We start from the raw sequence: 18,053 nt of genomic DNA, 5'->3' as shown, positions 1-18,053 counted from the left end.
TTATTTAAGAATAATTTTAAATAATTAAATATACATTTTTATTAATTAAAAATATTTTAAATAATTATAATAATTATTATTATACTTAAATTATTTTAAACATATATTTTAATTAATTGAAAATAATTTTAGAATTAACAATTATAATTTTTAAATTTCAGTTTTTAACAATTATAAAAATTATTTATAATTTAATTTTAATTTTTTTATTAAATTTTAAAATTTCAAAAATTTATATAATTTTTTCATATTTTTAAGTAAACATATTTTAGAATAATTTATTTTTTAATAGATGAAAATGCAAAAAATCACTCCACAATAAATAAAAATATATATATACATGTGAAATATATAAAAGAAAATTCAAAAGTAAGGTGAAAAAAAACATCTCCAAACCACAAGGAGCGCATGTAATACACTTTCCGTTAATTACTAACAGAACGGGTGTTTTTTGTTGTGTTTTCAAAATACACGGGAGATTAGCAAATTTCGAAAATATTGGGGGTTTTTAGCTTTTTCAACAAAACACATGGGATAAAATGCATTTTAGCCTATTTTTTTAATATTTTATTCAAAAGTAAATGCTTTATGTATGTATATTCTCAAAGAATTAGGTCATATTTGGATCCAAGAATTAGACATTATGAATTTTAAATTCTTAATAATAACAATAATTTTAGATTTGAAGGATTTAAAATCTTTTAATTCTAAGTGTAGGTATTGAATGAATAAAGTTATTATTTAATTAATTAAAATATTAATGTAATAAAGGGGGTATGCATGTAGTTAATATCTAAAAGATAATTGAGGCAAGGAGTAGCTAAGCAACAGCGAATATTGAAAAAGGGGGACTGAGTCACAGTGTCCTTGGAGAACAGACATCAAGAAAAATCACCTCTTTCTTGTTTGGCGTATTGCACCAATATATATTATTCCCCAACCGATGTGGATGCCATCACATGGATCTAATGCCCCTTCAAAACCAAATAAGATTAACTTAATTTTAACCGTTGGATTTAGTGTGTGTATATATATGTGTGTGTGTGTGAAATTGAAAACAACAAGTCAAAAATGAACAAAAAGTAGATGGAAGAATAGAGATGTGCGGTGCAGATTGGAGTGATTTGAATTGGGGTGGTGGACCGGTGATAAGAGGATGTTGCTATTATAATTGATAGAGACGTCAGTACGCTTGTTTACATGCATGCAAATTTTTTATAAGAGAGGCAAAGATATGACTGTCAAGATCTCTCTCTCTCTCTCTCTCACACACACACACACATATATATACAGAGATATGGTCCTACTCCTACCCTTCATCAATCACCATTCAATTATTAAATAGACAGGTAAAATATAATCAATTTCATTGTGATATTACAAATGTAAATTACCGCATATAAGAAAAAAAAATAATAATTTATTTTTCTTTATTTTTTTAAACTGCAACAATTTATTTCTCTATATTTTTCAAAATGTAGCAATTTACCTCCTTAGATAAGAAGTGAATTGCTATTATTTTTTCACGGGAAGGTAATTTGCTCATTTACAATTTCATAAGGAAATAAATTGCATTAAACTCTTAGACAAATGCTGTCATGTTTAATTTGATATTGTAATTTATGTCATGCTACTCTATTCTACATGTGTACATAATGTTTTAAAATTATTTTAAATAAAAAGGTGTATATAATTTTTATTATTGAATAAAGTATATATAAAAAAAGATAATATTAAAGGTATTATTTGATTAGTTTTTGAATTTAAATGTAATGAAGTGTAACCTATAAAAACAGAAATGCGATTACATCAATGGCTCCAATTTGGAGATGATCTGATTACAGCAAAATTGTTTTTTGTGGTGAATAATTGAGGTAGGAGAGCATATTTTCATTAGCGGCAAAATGCGTATGAATGAAAAATTGACCTAATGGAATAAATGGGCAAGAACAGGAGCTTGTTGTTTTGCTGGGCGACCCATCCGTTTCGCATAACCAAATCAAGTACCAAACGTGTCACTTGTTTAACTTCTTCCCCGAAATTTCCAGGAAGTTTCATGAACTACTGTCAGTACAGGGCCGTACGTACAGAAGAGGAGATGTCTTCACATTTCACTCCGCTTATGCTCATTAATCAATCTCCTATTCACGCAATTTAAACATACATGGATAATTACACCCGCATTCTCGAAAAATTTGATATAATTATACTTAAATTATCTGTGATTTAAAAAATTATATATAACACTTATTAGGTTTGGTTTCGTCTAACAAATAAGTCTCTCAATTAGTTAAAATTCACTGAAATTGCGGATATTAACAAAAATTCAGAAAAAAAATTCTATATTTACCCCTAATTAACTTATTAATGACTTATAGCGGATCAAATAATTTTTTTTTATGATCAAAATACCCTAATACGTTTTCACGCGTTAATGCATGTTAAGAGGTATATCTTCACCTTATAAGGGTAGTTTAGTTCGAAAAATTTATTTGACCTGCAATAAATTAATAATAAGTCAATTAGGGATAGACATCAATTTTTATTGATTTTTTTTGTTAATGTCTGCAAATTCAGTGAATTTTGGCTAACGGATAGACTTATTTATTAGATGGAAGCGAACCTCAAAGGTGTTAGATATAATTTTACAAAATTATAAAAAATTTATATGTAATTACACTCAATCTCAGAAGAAAGAAATGTAATTATCCTACACATATATTTACTTGCCATTTTTAGGTAATATTTTTAGGCACTTGGATTGAAGTGAATGAAAAGACCAATGGCACATATAAATGTGGATAAAGCATGGTTGGATCTTTACCTAAATTGAGGATACACCAATTCATTATTAAAACCTAAATCTAGGTAAGAACTGAAAATAAAAGTGTTATATGTATATAGTCACGAGAAAAGACCGACTAATTCTTTTTTATAACTTGGATTATATATCATTCTAAGCGATTCGGATTAATGTTTTCATTTTATTTTTTATTTTATTTTATATATACACATCATATATATAAATATTACGATGTTAATTTTGTCTGAGTAAATATTTTAATATAAATAAATAAAAAATTAAATTGGGGGCGGCGTCGTTGGTCCACAGCCATATTGCCTTGGATAAAAATGTCCTAGGAAGAATTAAAGGACGTACCTGCAATAAATGAGCTTCGATCTCTTTGTGGAGTAGTTCTGAAGCGTTGGATGATTTTCATTTTTGGCTACGAATCAGACTAATGAAAAAATGGGCATCCCATAACGCACGACTATTTAATTAATTAACAACAGAAATCTTGCACCAAAAACGTTTAATTGTTTATATACTACTATATATAGCTTTCTAGGTATAAGCTATATATATATAAGAACAAAAAATGCAGCTTCCCGGAAGATTCACTCATTTATGTATATATATGTATGTACTGTACATACTGATTCGGATCGAGATTTGTTAGTCATCTTGAGCATCTTCGAAATAGTGTTTGGGACCTCAAAAAAAAGTAGATTGTTAGATATGCTGGAATGTCTTCAACTAAGATCATTCGATACTTGAGTTAGTATAAGACCGAGATAGAAGAAAACGATCTGAATGTATTTAATGTGAATTTGGGTGTAATAAAATGTCTTATCATAGACGAAGCACAAATGGTTTATTATAGGGTTTAAAAGAGTCCACTTGCATGTGACGCGTGTTTTGATCTTACCTTATGTGTTGTCAAGCATATCAACTGCTTAAAGAAGCTGAGTCCTTGGAGCTGAGTCGGGTCTAGAAGGGCACGCATCTTTCACATGGAGTTGTGATAGTTCTTTTCTCTTGATGGGTATTTATGTAATTTCTTTAATAATAATAATCTCCCATCACGTACACGTACACGTACACATACTGTCTACACCTACACTACACACATGCATTAAGATTATTAATTCACACCCTCAAACAAGCCAACAAAAAATTTGTATGTCCCACGAAATTTGTGGATATTTATACCATTTAATGTGAGTAATTTATTGTAATAAGTATTTATTTAACTTAATGTATACTTATGAATCGATTTAATGTATATATAAATTTAGTGATATTAATATAAATTATGTAACGACGGATTCTATAAATAAAAAAAAAATAAAAAAGAAGGCAACAAAAAATTAATGTCTGTTACTTGCAAAATGGTCATCCCACCCATACATATATCACTGTTAGCTTCGGCTTTGACGTTGAAGAAATTATTTGTATGAGCTCTCTTTGTCCCTTAGCCCAAACCAAAAGCCAACGCAATTCACGTTTCGCGCAAACAATTATTGCTCCCAAGGAAAAATTCCATCTCCAAAAAAACAAAATGGCATCATCGGAGGCGTCGGAACTTTTGGAAAACGGAAGTATTAAGAAGGAGATGGTGAGGCATGGTGGACGCACAGCCCACAACATGTCGTCTTCTTCCCTCCGCAAGAAGTCGGATCTTTCACTTGTTTCGAAAATTCGGGTCGGGTTTCTGAGGAAGTTTTTGGTTAATCTTCAGGAGGTTTTGCTGGGGACGAAGCTGTCGGTTTTGTTTCTGGCTGTTCCTTTTGCCATTGTTGCTGAGTATTGTAGTTTTGGAAGGGTCAGTATTATTACATAACTCTATCTCCCTCTCTCAAGAATTATATTTAAATATTGGTATATATATATTAAATGAGTGCATACAGTTTCGTGGATGTTGCATATAAATTAAATTAATAATGTGGGATGTTGGTTGGTTGTATATATGATGTGCGAACAGGCATGGGTGTTTGGTTTGAGTTTACTTGGACTTGCACCGCTTGCCGAACGAATCAGTTTCCTCACAGAGTAAGAAATTAATAATGTAATTAATTATATATGACTTCCTTTTCTTTCATGCAGTTGTCGGAATTTATATATATATATATATACATACTTCTTATATTGAATGTATATATTAAATTAATGTATGAGAAGGTTACAATGCTAACAGTTTCTCCCACTTATATGAATGCAGGCAAATCGCTTTCTACACAGGCCCAACAGGTATTAAAATATTCATTCATTCATCTCAATTTTATTACATAACTATACATATATATGTGTGTGTTCTTCATGCCTGGCTAGCTTTCATGATGATGTTAGAATAGCACTCTCCATGATGTCAAGAATATAATTGTTTTAGTTGGATGGATATATATGACGCATGCAGTTGGGGGACTTGTGAATGCAACATGTGGAAATGCGACAGAGCTGATAATAGCTATATTTGCTCTCATTCAGCACAAAGTGGATGTTCTGAAATGCTCTCTCCTCGGCTCCGTTCTCTCCAACCTGCTTTTAGTCCTCGGCAGCTCTCTTTTCTGTGGTGGCATTGTCAACATTTCAAAACAGCAAAACTTTGACAGAGTATGTATATATATGGATTTAGTCCTCCATCAGCACCTCTCTTTTATTTATTGTTTTCTTAATTTCATATATATATATATAGTTCACTTAATTACAGCTAGTAATATATATTATGACTTGGGACTGACAGAAACAAGCGGATGTGAACTCACTACTGCTGTTCCTGGCACTATTGTGCCATGTACTGCCTTTGATGTTTAAGTTCACTGGAATTACATCTGCCGAAGCAACAGCATCCGCCACGCTCGCCTTGTCCAGGGCTAGTTGCATTATTATGCTCATTGCCTACATTGCTTATCTTGTTTTCCAGTTATGGACTCATCGACGGCTATTCGAAGCACAAGACGTAAGACACGCGTGATGATGAAATTAACAACCTTAACTAATTAAAATAATTAGTTTGTTCGAGGATTATTAATTAACTGATCGAGTTTTCAGCGCGAAGAGGGTGAGGACGACGATGATGTTGTATCGGACGAAACACCAGTAGTTGGATTCTGGAGTGCATTTGTTTGGTTAGTTGTGATGACTGCCCTTGTAGCGCTTCTGTCCGAGTACGTCGTGGCCACAATCGAAGTGAGTACACAAAACTGTCCCTATAGTTGAGTTGGTTCGAAATTAATAATACTACAATGTCGGGGTACTTAAATTGTTGGCAGGCTGCATCGGACTCTTGGGGCTTGTCTGTCAGCTTCATTAGTCTGATTCTACTACCAATAGTCGGAAATGCAGCTGAGCATGCGGGGGCTATCATTTTCGCATTCAAGAACAAATTGGTGAGTCTGAGTCATGATTTTTTTCTTCATTATTTCTCGTAATTAATATTAAATGAGTATTTAATATGTGGGATGGATGGTTGCAGGATATATCTTTAGGTGTTGCACTTGGTTCAGCAACTCAAATTTCCATGTTTGTGGTAATAAGATTATTTATATATCAATTATTATTCCGACAAAATACTAATTAGTTATTAGTTGATGATGATGAATGTTAATGTGGTGCATCATCAGGTCCCATTAACTGTAATAGCGTCATGGATCATAGGCATCAGAATGGAACTTGGTTTCAATCTCCTGGAAACATCCGCTCTTGCTCTATCAATACTTGTCACGACACTTGCATTACAGGTCCATTACCTTAATCTTTATCAAATTATGTTTCCATGCATTTTTTCAACAATTAATAATTTTACTAGTCGCTGAAATTTTGGCCAACATTTTAACGTTCAGGACGGGACATCTCATTACATGAAAGGACTCGTTCTCGTACTGTGCTACCTTGTTATCGGGGCCTGCTTTTTTGTGTTTAAAGCTCCAATAAGTGAGTATTCACGCCACATACGACTCAAATTCATATATAGTCCAAAATTTACTGTAATAACTTAGTTAATTATATATATATATATATATATATATATATATTGTTCTTGCATTGGTGTGCAGACTCTTCTATCAACTTAGAATACAAGTCCTCGCAAGATCATGTGACGATGAGAATCTGAACATCCTCGAGAGGGAGATTCAGCAGATTCGATGCATGCGTTCATTCATTGAGATGGAGATCTACTGTACGTACTTGGTGGTCTGATATCCATTGGATACGTATAAGGATGTCCAGATTTTCTGGGTAGCTGTTTGTTCTTAAACAGCAGAGTGGCAGGGACATGGAATAAGCTTTTTCGAGTTTTAGATTTCTCTATGTCTGTATATAGCTTTCAAATAATGTAATTTCGTAGATTCGTAGTAGAAGTTCAGTCTTTTTCAATAAGTTCATACAATACGTACTGGTATTTTATGTATTGGATGTACCAATAATTATTACGTATCTCAAAATTTTTAAAAATGGATACGCGTAGTCAGCTATTTAACTTTGAGATATAGCATTTTTCCTTTTTCTTTTCTTCTTATATAAATTTCAAAAAAATAAATAATTTGGATAGGAACAGTGCTAGGTGTTTGTTCTTACCTCGTTCGTTAACATCCTCGGACCACCCTCTTAGCTTATGAGTGACTGATCAAATAGGCTTGTGCTGGGCCGTCAGAGTTGAGTTAGAACGGGCTACTGATTTCGGAATTAAGTGGGGCACAAGGCCCAATTACAAGGAGCCCATTCATCAAACTAAGTCGACTCCGGTTAATGATTCTCCAACTGACATCTTTATTTTATTTTTTGTAATAATAATATTTGACAGCATGCATCGCATGCAGATATTAAAAAATTGTGCTATAAATTATATAGTTTTTGAGGTAGTTGATAATAAGAAAAAGTTGACCAATGAAGGTGGTTTAAATGAGAGAAAGAAATTCAGACTGAGTTGTGAAGGCTAAATTGCATATTTGGATCCATAAAAAAGGGTTCGTGTCCATTTTTGTCCTGTGATTTATGGGACTTTGTTTTTAGTTTCAAAAAATTAAAAATGGTTGCATTATTAGTCCCATTTTTAATTTTCCGTCAATACTTAATGGAAAGGGTCACAGTGTCGTTATTTGACTCAACTAACTCTTTTTTTTTTTTTGTGCTGCACATGGAAGAATATTTAGGAGGAAAATTTTAGGTCTTGAAATGCCTGTCAGATTTCTGCTGTTCCTCTTCTATGCATCTAATCTCTAGAAATGTGACCAAGGGTGAAGGGAGATTTTGAGTGAAATTAGGGATTTTTCTAATTTAGGGTTTATACGGGTAAAATCTATATTACGATATTCAAATAGACTCCTATGATAAAAAAAAAAAAATACCACATATATATATATTGTTAGTGATTAGATAGATACAAAATGAAGAAAGTAGTAATATTTGGTAACTTGTGAAGAATGGCAATATAAAATCTAAGTAAAGCTGAATAAAAAGGGCCCTAGCAAAGGGGAAAGAAAAACACAATAATAAATAAACCCCAAAACCTTTCATCTCTTTTCCATTCCCTCTATTTCTCTTCGCTGCAACTAACTCTCCTCACTCCTCACCTTATCTCAACTTCAACAGAGGGAAACAAACACACACTCCCTAACTTCCCTTTTCCAATGACTAATACTGCTCGAGCTTCATTAGTTTGGCGGGAAATTTCGGGTCTCCACCCAGACAATTGTACCCAACCCCACCAATGCCAAACCCAATGGTTCGCTTCTGCCGATGCCACTCGGAGAAGGTCTAATTTCGCATGTATTTCGCTCGCGGAGAAGAGGGAGGAAAAAGGGTTCTCGCCCACGTATGCTCAGCTCCTCAAGCATCCTTTGGCTATGGTCGCATTGGTTCCAAAAGACGCTGCGCTTTTTGCGGCCGGCGCAATTGCCGGCGCCGCCGCCAAAACCGTCACCGCGCCGCTCGACCGCATTAAGCTTCTTATGCAGGTACTATATTTTTTCTTTTGAAAACTGAATTTTGTGGCACTTCATTTATCTGAGTGATAAGTGATTACCTTTTGCCCCTAGTTTCATATATATTTACGTTTTCATTTTTGGTGCTGAAATTTTTGTTTGGTTCCTATTTTTCTCGCTGATTTTTAGTATTTTGGAATATATCACCTGAAATGTTATTAATAGCATTCTTTTAAAGAAAAGTTTATGAAAAGCGAGCCAAGTCTAGAAGTTCTGCTCTGCATTTACTGGTGTGTCAGTGCATTTTTTGATATCTTTAGCGAAGATATATTAATTTAGGGTTTTATGTGGTATATTATTGTTAAGTTTTTGCGTAAATGCTGGATGAGCAGGATAGTGGATTCCACTCATTTCTTTATTCTACGTCATGTGATTCTGTCGTTGGTTTCAAAGGATTCGTAAAATATTGAATTAAAATTGTTTTTTTGCTTGGTTGCCAGTAATCCTTGTGCACTTGTATATTCCTAGAATCACTTTGCTGCTGATAAAAGAAACTTGTGAGTTTTTATGGGGGTCGGTTCTACTGAATTCTAGAAGAACAAAATAAAGTAATGAATCTGAAGCACTTGTTTGTCACCAGTGTTCTCTTATACAAAATTATGATGATCATTCTTTTACTTAGTTATTTTTTCTCTCATTTCATGCAGACTCATGGACTTAGAGCAGGACAAGAAGGTGCGAGGAAGGGAATAGGATTTATTGAGGTATTTCAATGGCATCTTTTCTGCTAATGCGGATTCTACTAGCTTTTTGCCTAGCAAGATTTCACTTTTTGTTTTTTATAGGCAATTGGAAAACATATTCACTTTTAGTGACACTAGAAAGACGATAGGCTACTAAAATCGGTGATTAAGGACGTGTAAAGCATTGTATCTTAACTTTCTGATGGTATATTTTATTTATGATTTGTCTGTTGCTCATAAGTGTTGTAAGAGAGTCAGAGACCATGAAAAACCATTCAATAAGCTGAAGTAACATATGAATGTCATAAATGCACCCTCATAATGGTTTCAACATGCTCCAACCTGACTACTTATGGCCCACCACATAGCAATATTTCTTTGTTCTCCCCTGATATCCATATGCGCAATCTAGTTTATTAGTTCTGCATCTTCTTCTTTGTGCAATTTGCTTCCTCTGTGCCCTTGCTACCTCACAATGATGACAAATATAGTCCTGTTCTCGTCTACGAATTCGTGACCTGATTTCTTATATACATAACCAGCAATTTCCTTTATCTACTTTGATATCCTTTACATACATAAGTTTATTCTATTTCATTTGTCAACATTGCAATGCTTCTTGTTAGCTTCTCTTAATTGTCTCCTGTCATCGATTGTTTACTGTTATTACTTGAATAATGTGCATGCATACTGTTTCTTTTATATATATTCTATATAGGTTGTCCAACACTGCCATGTGGAGTAACCTTTTGAATTTTTATTTAGGCCTTCACATTGATAGGGAAGGAAGAAGGATTAAAAGGGTACTGGAAAGGGAACCTCCCCCAGGTTTGCTGTTCTGTTTACTTCTCTAAACATTGCAGAAGAGCTGCTTGCAGCGGTCTGAAGTTTTTCTATAGCATGAGAAGCTATATTTAGTTTTTAAATTTTAGTTATGACATGATTCCTTGTCCCATTTTCCATTCGTATAGGTGATACGGATCATACCTTATAGTGCGGTGCAGCTTTTTGCCTATGAAACATACAAGGTGGTGGTGAAACCTTATCCTAAAGTAAGCATAGTGTTGCATCGTATATTCATTTTAATGACATTGATTTTCACTTTTCAGAAACTTTTTCGAGGAAAGGATGGGGAGCTCTCTGTAATTGGAAGATTAGCTGCAGGTGCTTGTGCTGGCATGACTTCCACTTTTGTAAGTTGAAAAAGAAATGGATGGACTAATACTTATAGCATCAAAAGAATTTAGTCTACCTCCATATTGATGAGCTGTAGCGTGAATTTTGTAATACTTTTATCTATTTGTTTGGTGTTTGGGGTTAAGATATGAGGGCCAAGGAACCTCTTCCGAGAGGAATGACGAACCAATATGTGAAAATAAAGTTTAGTATTTGGATTTTAGGAGGAAAAAAGTTCACAAAGTTATTCAGGAACAACATACCGTGCCCCCGCCCCCGTCTCTCGAACACGCATGCTTACACCATCAACTACTTATTCTCTTTGCTCTATACATGCATTTGTATCTCAATTGTCTACATTTATCCAGGTTACTTACCCACTGGATGTCCTTAGGTTGAGGTTAGCTGTTGAAACTGGGCACAAAACAATGACAGAGGTTAAGCTACTTGATATATGTCAATTTTGTGACAGAGGCCACTCTGTATGTGATGACTAAACTCTGCATTTTCATCTTCTATGTTTTGCAGGTTGCTTTAAACATGCTGAGAGAGGAAGGATTTGCTTCATTTTATAATGGTCTAGGACCTTCTCTTATTGGAATCGCCCCTTACATTGCAGTGAACTTTTGCGTTTTTGACTTGTGAGCTTACTAACTCTGCAGTTCTCTTATTTATTGTTGTTCAGGAAGAACAATCTCAAAGTTTACAGACTTAATCTGAACATTATCTGATTGCCAGGGTGAAGAAGGCTCTTCCAGAAAAATATCAGAAGAGGACTGAAACATCCCTGGCAACAGCACTGGTATCAGCCACTGTAGCCACACTCATGTGCTATCCTTTGGACACAGTTAGAAGACAAATGCAAATGAAGGGCACTCCATACGCGACAGTTTTGGATGCCTTTCCAGGTAATATTATGCGGGGGGGGGGGGGAGAAACTAGTTAATCAGACTCAGTTTTAGGCTTAAATGGGGGGGGGGGGGATAGAAACTAGTTAATCAGACTCAGTTTTAGGCTTAAATCAAGAGTAAGCCTTAGAATGTTACCCCAATTTTAGTGAATTGTTTCAAAAAGAAATTCTTAAGAAGAATAGACTTAAAGCTTCTGAAGAGATGAAAATCCTAAAATTAATGTAATATAAAATGTGAATATCTCCATTAGTCTAAGGGTTAATTTGAAAAGTGGTTGTATCTCAGAGTTGGAGTAAAGAAATTTTCATAAGCACACTAGAAAATATACTCGCTTTCTCACATCGTTGCTATTCTGGTGATCAGCATCACTACACGACATTTTTCTTGACTTTGGCTTTTCATGTGATTGCATTAGTTTATGATACTTTAAGCCAATGTAATGAAGGTTGTGCTCTCATACAACAGAACTAAAATTTTATTTTTCAAGATCCACAGAACCAACTTGGTCTTACCTTTTAGCTGTAGTATGTGCAACCTAAATTTTACATTTTTTCCCATCAAGGTACTGCTTTAATCAAAATCCTTCGACACGTTTAAGATCTAATTAAATGAATGCACCAAATGGTGTTACTGGAGATGTGCATGAAGATATATGATTTTACTGTTGGTTGGACAATTAAGTTTCTCACAGCTTGAAGTTGCTAATTGTTTCAATAAACAATTTCAATCAGGCATTGTGGCTCGTGATGGTTTGGTGGGACTTTATAGGGGTTTTTTGCCGAATGCACTGAAGACTTTGCCAAACAGCAGGTTCTCATCTCTCTCTCTCTTCAATTCTGCTTCATGCGGAATTCATTTTGAGGTTACAGTGGATAAAATTTTTCTACTTTGAACTTGGTAGTTTTTATCTTGAAACATATGCTTCCGTAATGAAATAATTTTCTTGGACGTAGAGCATGACATATATTAACCATGATAGAAATGTTCCCCATTAACGCACAAGTCTTAGCACATAGAATAATTCCATTTATTATTGTTTTGCAGCATAAGGCTTACCACTTTCGACACTGTGAAGCGTCTCATTGCAGCAGCTGAAAAAGAATTCCAAAGCATTATAGACGAAAACCGCAAGAAACAAGAACAAACTGCCAATGATAACAGTATCTAGCATTTTAACTGGCTTCAGCATTCCTCAGTTACTTCATTTATTTTGTAGAAAGCATGTTCCGGTAGAAGACAGGTTCGTCGAAATGCGAGATTAAGCTGTGGGTAATCAGATTATATGACCCGGGGCTCTATTTTTTGTGATACAATCAGGCATCAACTGTAGTGGCTAAGTATAGATAGATATTAATGTATATGAACATCTCACTTGTCTTCTTTCTAATTATGAAGCGCCATGTACGAAAGTTGCTTGAAGATTTTAGTTAGGAGCATTGGAAGACTTGTAGTATTTGATTGTTTCTTTATGGGTTAAATTCATCTTGACCCCACGTGATATGTAAAAATATCAAAAATCTCTCTATAAAATTTTTAATATAAAAAATCATATTCATGCTATGAATAAATAATTACACCATCCTCTAGTTAACTTGAATCTATTCTTTTAGAAATAATAATTAAAATGCCACTCCTAGTCAATCGGTCAAATTAGGCGTATTAATATCTATAATTTATAACTATTAAAATATACTTATAATATATATAATTATAATCTATAAAAAAATATTATCATAACCCCACCACCCCCAACCCCTTATTGGCCCCTGCTTTTCCCACCGACCACCCTAAGTTTGGGCGATGCAGTTTTCCTTACTACATTGGGCGACGATGATGAAGAGCGCGTGACCGTTATTATTACAATTTTTTTAATATATAAATTAATTTTTAATTAATCTAATTAAAATAATATTTTATTATATAAATAATTAAGTAATTATTATCATGGGAGGTTTTTTAAACTTTTTTTTTTTTTTCTTTATGTTGTATTTAAGTTACAAATTATAGATATTATAAAGAGACCTAACTATAACTTTTCCTACCCAAATGACGGATAAAGTAGACAAATGTGTATGTAAAAATGTTTGTATATATGTCTACTTTTGCCTTCAATTTCTCCGGAAAAAGAAAATGAGGTGGGAAAAAGAGAAAAGAAAGTTGAAAGAAAAAAAGAGTAAACTGAAAATGGAGACATAGTCCAATGGGCCTTTTTGTAGCTCCGTTGTCGGTCGCCCAATATTTAGAACTTGGAAGCGACGACCATAGTTGAAAAATAGGATCCAGAGGCTGATGCTGATGCCAATTCCATCAACGCTCTCATCTCCTCATCTCCAGAAAAAAAAAGAAGAGAAGAGAAATTTTAATAAAATAAATAAAAAATGGTTTATGCTCTGCGATTCTCCTGCCACAGCTTCTGCCTCCACTCACGGCCAAATTCAATCCCTGCGAGACTTCACAGATTTCAGATTCTCTGCAAGTCCTCGCTACCTCATTCCGCCGGAGCACAGGACTCCCAATCTTTAAAGTAAGAGTACTTAATTCTCTGCAAATACTCTGTCCTCATTTCACACTTCAGCAGTATATAATACGTCAGTCTTTTCGGAATGTTTTTGCTGCTCAATTCAAGGGATGACGGTGACTCTCACCTGATTTTGCTCGAAAAATACGGCAATGGCACTTCCAAAAGGTATTTTTTAGTTAAAAGTGATACTTAATTACACCTTGCATTAGCTTCTCAATATTTATATTTAGCTTGCATTATGACCTTTTAGTGCTTATGTGTAGCTTGCATTAGCTTTAAGCATTTAGTGCTATCACATATTGATTGTGTGTTTATAAATACATTTTTCTTTTTCCTCTGCTTTTTAGTTCTCCATGTCGTATTAATTCTTAGATACTGAAATATGACTTCTGAATGCTGCTGCACTTTGATCCAGATATGTTGTGGAGGGTGATTCTCAAATTAGAACAATCCTTGAGGAACCTTTGCCCGGAACTAAGGTGTTGCAGGATTCATATAGTATGGGAACTGACAAGGCCTTGACTTGGCTTCCGAAAGTCATCAAAGATTTTATCCTTCCTACAGGCTTCCCAGGTGGTATTCTTGTTTATTACACTTATATATTTATTTAATTTTTGGGATAAAATGATGTAGTTTGGGTAATTTCGTTAGTTGAACTTGTAATAATGTCCTTCGTGGTTTTTTAATGCTCCCAGACATGTTGTTCTTATTTGAAAATAATTTTCCAACTTACAATGCAGATTCAGTTTCAGACGATTACTTGGAATACATATTGCTTCAATTTCCAACTAATGTTACAGGGTGGATATGTCATACATTGGTCACTTCCAGTCTTTTACAGGCACGTGAATCTAACTCAGGTGGTTAAATTAGCTTCAATATGTGATATATTCAAAAGCAATGAAACATGTCTAGATTTCTGTCTCATGCAAAACCCATATGAAATTTTAATTGATTTTTAAAGTTTGCTCGAAATTGTTACTTCTTGGTTACCTTCCAAGTCTATTTAACCTGCTTCTTAATGCATTCAAGGCTCTTGGATTGCATCTATCCTTCAGATCTTTTTCCTCTTTGCTATGAGGATTGAGGTCCAGGTGTGGGCATGGTTTTGAAGTCGTTCTATGATCCTTGTATTCTTATACAAACAGTTACTTTGCCAACCAATTTGGCTTTTCTCTTTCAGTCGGTACCAAAAATTTAAGCATTTTTTATTAGTTATTCTGAAAAATTATTTACACAACTCAAACCGGCAAAGTTAGTACTCCGAGATTGTTATTAAATTTTGAGGTCCAAATATAGGCTGTTGGAGTAGGCTCATTTTCAGGAACTGCAGCTGCAGCTTCTGCCGCTGCCATCAGGTGATAGCTTGTGTCCTTATTCAATTGTCTCTTTGCGGGTACTTCTTGACTATACTTTACTATTATTTTAAATGTATCACTCAACTTAAATAGTAAATCATTTGTTCTGTTTTAGATTGCACATCATCCCTGTGTGCTGGAAGAATCGAGATGTTGAATTTGATAATATTAAAATCTGGTGGTGACATACTATAGTATGATCATCTTTTTGTGTTTTCAGATGGGTATCAAAGGATGGCATTGGAGCTGTTGGGCGCTTGTTCATAGGTCTGCCTATTCTCTTACAAAATTCAAGAAATTCTATCGTATGAATATGCGACAATCCAAGTAATGTTTGTTTATTTATTTTCAGGTGGGAGATTCGGTAATCTTTTTGACGATGATCCTAAACAGTGGCGCTTGTATGCGGACTTCATTGGCAGCACAGGAAGGTTTTGGCTCTTATGTTCTTAAGGGACAATACATGTTTGTAATCCAGTGTATTCTGTGACGAAAACATTATCTTCTGTTGCAGCATCTTTGACCTCAGTACCCAATTGTATCCTGCTTACTTCTTGCCATTGGCATCTCTAGGAAATCTTGCAAAGGTAAAGTTACTAAGTATAGGCTGCTCTCTCTCAATGTCTCCTAAATGTACTCCATCATAAATCCTGTTTTCTGTATCAGATGGGGCCTTATGTTTATCTGCAGGAAACAGATCTGTTTCTCCAATTTTGGTTATCTAACATATTGATTGACATTTATATAGTACTCAATATGACATAATGAAGTCCTGGAAAAACATCGATTCATATAGTTTAACTGAGAGATTCTAAACTGAAGGTCCAAGAACCAGATGGTACCCAACTGTTATGGTATTTTTGAAGTTCTAGATATTTGGAAAAGTTGGTGAAATGGAAACAGGGTGTTATCCCCAGAAAGTTCTATTTCTGCAGGCAGTCGGGAGGGGTCTAAGAGATCCTTCATTTCGCGTGATACAAAACCACTTTGCGATCTCCGGAAATCTGGGAGAGGTATCAGCCAAGGTAGGCCATTAGATTTCTCTTCTCTATTGGTAATTTATGGCCCATGTCATTGGTTGTAGTTATAGATATTTCCAGTTTGTCTTTAATTTCCTTTACAATGCATTTGATTAATAAACTTAGGTCTTTTGGATTTATAATCCATCGTTGAAATCTATCTAACTTGTTTCACTTGTAGAATAAATCTATGGATTTGAAATCCTTCATTGAATCCATTAGATTTAAGCCTATTGGATTTGAAATCCACTCAACGGCCTAGTCGTTAGCAAAATGAATTTGAACTCTTGCACAAATTCCTTATAAATCAAATAAGAGACTCAAATATGTGGATTTTTCAAATCCATTCAATTTCGAAATCTTTAGCCAAATCCAAGTCCGTCTTTCCAAACACTATCTTATAGGTTTGATGTGTATAGTTCTCTGAAGGAGAGAGTGGAATGCATGCACTCAGTGTATTTTGATTTCGATGACATGATCTTGTAACAACCTGGAAAAAGATCATTTATTAATTCTGATTGTTCCTCATTTCTTACTATATTTCCCACAACTTTACGGAGTAATGAGCTATTGTTGTAGGATTCAAAATGTCTTGAGCGTTGAACAATCTATAGTTACAGTTCATTGTAATTTAATGGCAACTAAATTCTATATTGAAATGTGTGAATTGTGGCTAACCTCCAGACTAGGAAATATTACTCAGATTCTATGCTAAACTTGCTGAATTTTGTGTCTTCAAAATCGGCAGGAGGAAGTTTGGGAAGTTGCTGCTGAGCTGGTTGGCCTTGCTTTAGGCATACTTGCTCTGGTTGAGTATCTCCACTCTTAATTCAGTTTTATTTGAATAAATCTCGATTCATGGCAATTAATTTTTGATAGCTTAATCAGAACCACAATTTAGGATACACCTGGTATTTCATCCTCATATCCTGTGTTGGCATCAACATGGCTGGCCACTCGGCTTCTTCACCTCTGGTTCCGCTATTTGTCCCTCTCAGTTCTGAGGTTTAATACGGTAAGCCGCGGTATCAACTTTGTGAAGATTGGAATTTTAGTCATCAGATAAATGTGCTAACTTTTGCTCGAAACAAGACGTAAGAGTAATTCATATCTATGGAAAATAGACTCGTGATATTTTGAAAAGATAAAAGACATATGAAAAGAAGGAAACATTCTTAGCATCTACTATTCATTGTCCAACAGATAAATCTCAAGCGTGCTCGCATATTGGTGAACTCACATATTTTATACCAGAAAGTTCCAGGTAAGCATAGCTGTTCACTGGACTCCAGCATTTCCTTTAAAAAGGAATGAATAAATTTCTTTGGATCAGGAATCAGTGACTGCAACAGGATGGAGAATATATTAGTATGGGAAAAATTTCTTAGACCAAGAATTACTTTTGGCGTGTCATTGGAAGAGATGGTAACTGGCAAGAAACGTGGCTCTATGGTACAGCCTCTTTTCTTGATTGCTGGTTTTGATAATTATTCAAGTCCAAGTGTCAGCTAGTTTGTTGCAGTTTTGCAATAGCAAGTGCAGAATGCTGCTCCACTAAAGTAGGGTATCACTTACATTTTATTGGAGTTATTGGCATCGACATAGGATTTTTTCTTTTC

At 34.4% G+C, this 18,053-nt stretch overlaps 3 protein-coding genes across 4 annotated transcripts in view; all 3 read left to right on the top strand.

Moving 5' to 3' along the window:
- LOC105174559 (vacuolar cation/proton exchanger 3) lies at positions 4,146 to 7,237 on the top strand. Its single transcript, XM_011096703.2, has 11 exons — positions 4,146 to 4,607; positions 4,767 to 4,834; positions 5,004 to 5,032; positions 5,199 to 5,395; positions 5,526 to 5,741; positions 5,834 to 5,971; positions 6,055 to 6,171; positions 6,258 to 6,311; positions 6,406 to 6,522; positions 6,625 to 6,715; positions 6,838 to 7,237. Exons 1-11 carry the CDS (start codon positions 4,239 to 4,241, stop codon positions 6,894 to 6,896), a joined length of 1,455 nt encoding a protein of 484 aa, XP_011095005.1. The 5' UTR covers positions 4,146 to 4,238; the 3' UTR covers positions 6,897 to 7,237.
- Positions 8,195 to 12,989, top strand: LOC105174558 (probable envelope ADP,ATP carrier protein, chloroplastic). The gene is made up of 10 exons (XM_011096702.2): positions 8,195 to 8,739; positions 9,414 to 9,470; positions 10,215 to 10,277; positions 10,421 to 10,477; positions 10,559 to 10,642; positions 10,994 to 11,062; positions 11,154 to 11,266; positions 11,364 to 11,533; positions 12,268 to 12,346; positions 12,581 to 12,989. The coding sequence occupies exons 1-10, from the start codon at positions 8,413 to 8,415 to the stop codon at positions 12,702 to 12,704; spliced, it is 1,143 nt and encodes a 380-aa protein (XP_011095004.1). The 5' UTR covers positions 8,195 to 8,412; the 3' UTR covers positions 12,705 to 12,989.
- Positions 13,693 to 18,053, top strand: part of LOC105174556 (protein root UVB sensitive 5) — a 5,619-nt gene continuing 1,258 nt past the window's right edge. The window contains exons 1-13 of one of the 2 annotated variants that reach the window (XM_020697841.1): positions 13,693 to 14,060; positions 14,163 to 14,222; positions 14,473 to 14,630; positions 14,798 to 14,917; positions 15,357 to 15,453; positions 15,636 to 15,682; positions 15,768 to 15,846; positions 15,930 to 16,002; positions 16,351 to 16,440; positions 17,183 to 17,242; positions 17,336 to 17,449; positions 17,638 to 17,698; positions 17,768 to 17,886. In XM_020697841.1, the coding sequence (XP_020553500.1) occupies positions 13,915 to 14,060; positions 14,163 to 14,222; positions 14,473 to 14,630; positions 14,798 to 14,917; positions 15,357 to 15,453; positions 15,636 to 15,682; positions 15,768 to 15,846; positions 15,930 to 16,002; positions 16,351 to 16,440; positions 17,183 to 17,242; positions 17,336 to 17,449; positions 17,638 to 17,698; positions 17,768 to 17,886 (1,224 nt within the window). In that variant the 5' untranslated portion in view covers positions 13,693 to 13,914. The remainder of the gene's footprint in view (positions 14,061 to 14,162; positions 14,223 to 14,472; positions 14,631 to 14,797; positions 14,918 to 15,356; positions 15,454 to 15,635; positions 15,683 to 15,767; positions 15,847 to 15,929; positions 16,003 to 16,350; positions 16,441 to 17,182; positions 17,243 to 17,335; positions 17,450 to 17,637; positions 17,699 to 17,767; positions 17,887 to 18,053) is intronic. The other variant, XM_011096699.2, reaches the window with a different exon arrangement.

This window comes from Sesamum indicum, linkage group LG11, assembly GCF_000512975.1.
Source record: "Sesamum indicum cultivar Zhongzhi No. 13 linkage group LG11, S_indicum_v1.0, whole genome shotgun sequence".
Lineage (NCBI taxonomy): Eukaryota > Viridiplantae > Streptophyta > Magnoliopsida > Lamiales > Pedaliaceae > Sesamum > Sesamum indicum.
Note: the sequence above shows the minus strand (reverse complement) of the source record. Positions and strands in the feature narration are given on the sequence as shown.

Coding starts and splice junctions, on each gene's coding strand:
- LOC105174559 (XM_011096703.2), top strand. CDS start 4,239: ATGAGCTCTCTTTGTCCCTTAGCCCAAACCAAAAGCCAACGCAATTCA. Junction 4,608..4,766: donor AGTATTGTAGTTTTGGAAGG/GTCAGTATTATT, acceptor ATGTGCGAACAG/GCATGGGTGTTTGGTTTGAG. Junction 5,742..5,833: donor GGCTATTCGAAGCACAAGAC/GTAAGACACGCG, acceptor TCGAGTTTTCAG/CGCGAAGAGGGTGAGGACGA.
- LOC105174558 (XM_011096702.2), top strand. CDS start 8,413: ATGACTAATACTGCTCGAGCTTCATTAGTTTGGCGGGAAATTTCGGGT. Junction 11,063..11,153: donor GGCACAAAACAATGACAGAG/GTTAAGCTACTT, acceptor TATGTTTTGCAG/GTTGCTTTAAACATGCTGAG. Junction 11,267..11,363: donor AACTTTTGCGTTTTTGACTT/GTGAGCTTACTA, acceptor TCTGATTGCCAG/GGTGAAGAAGGCTCTTCCAG.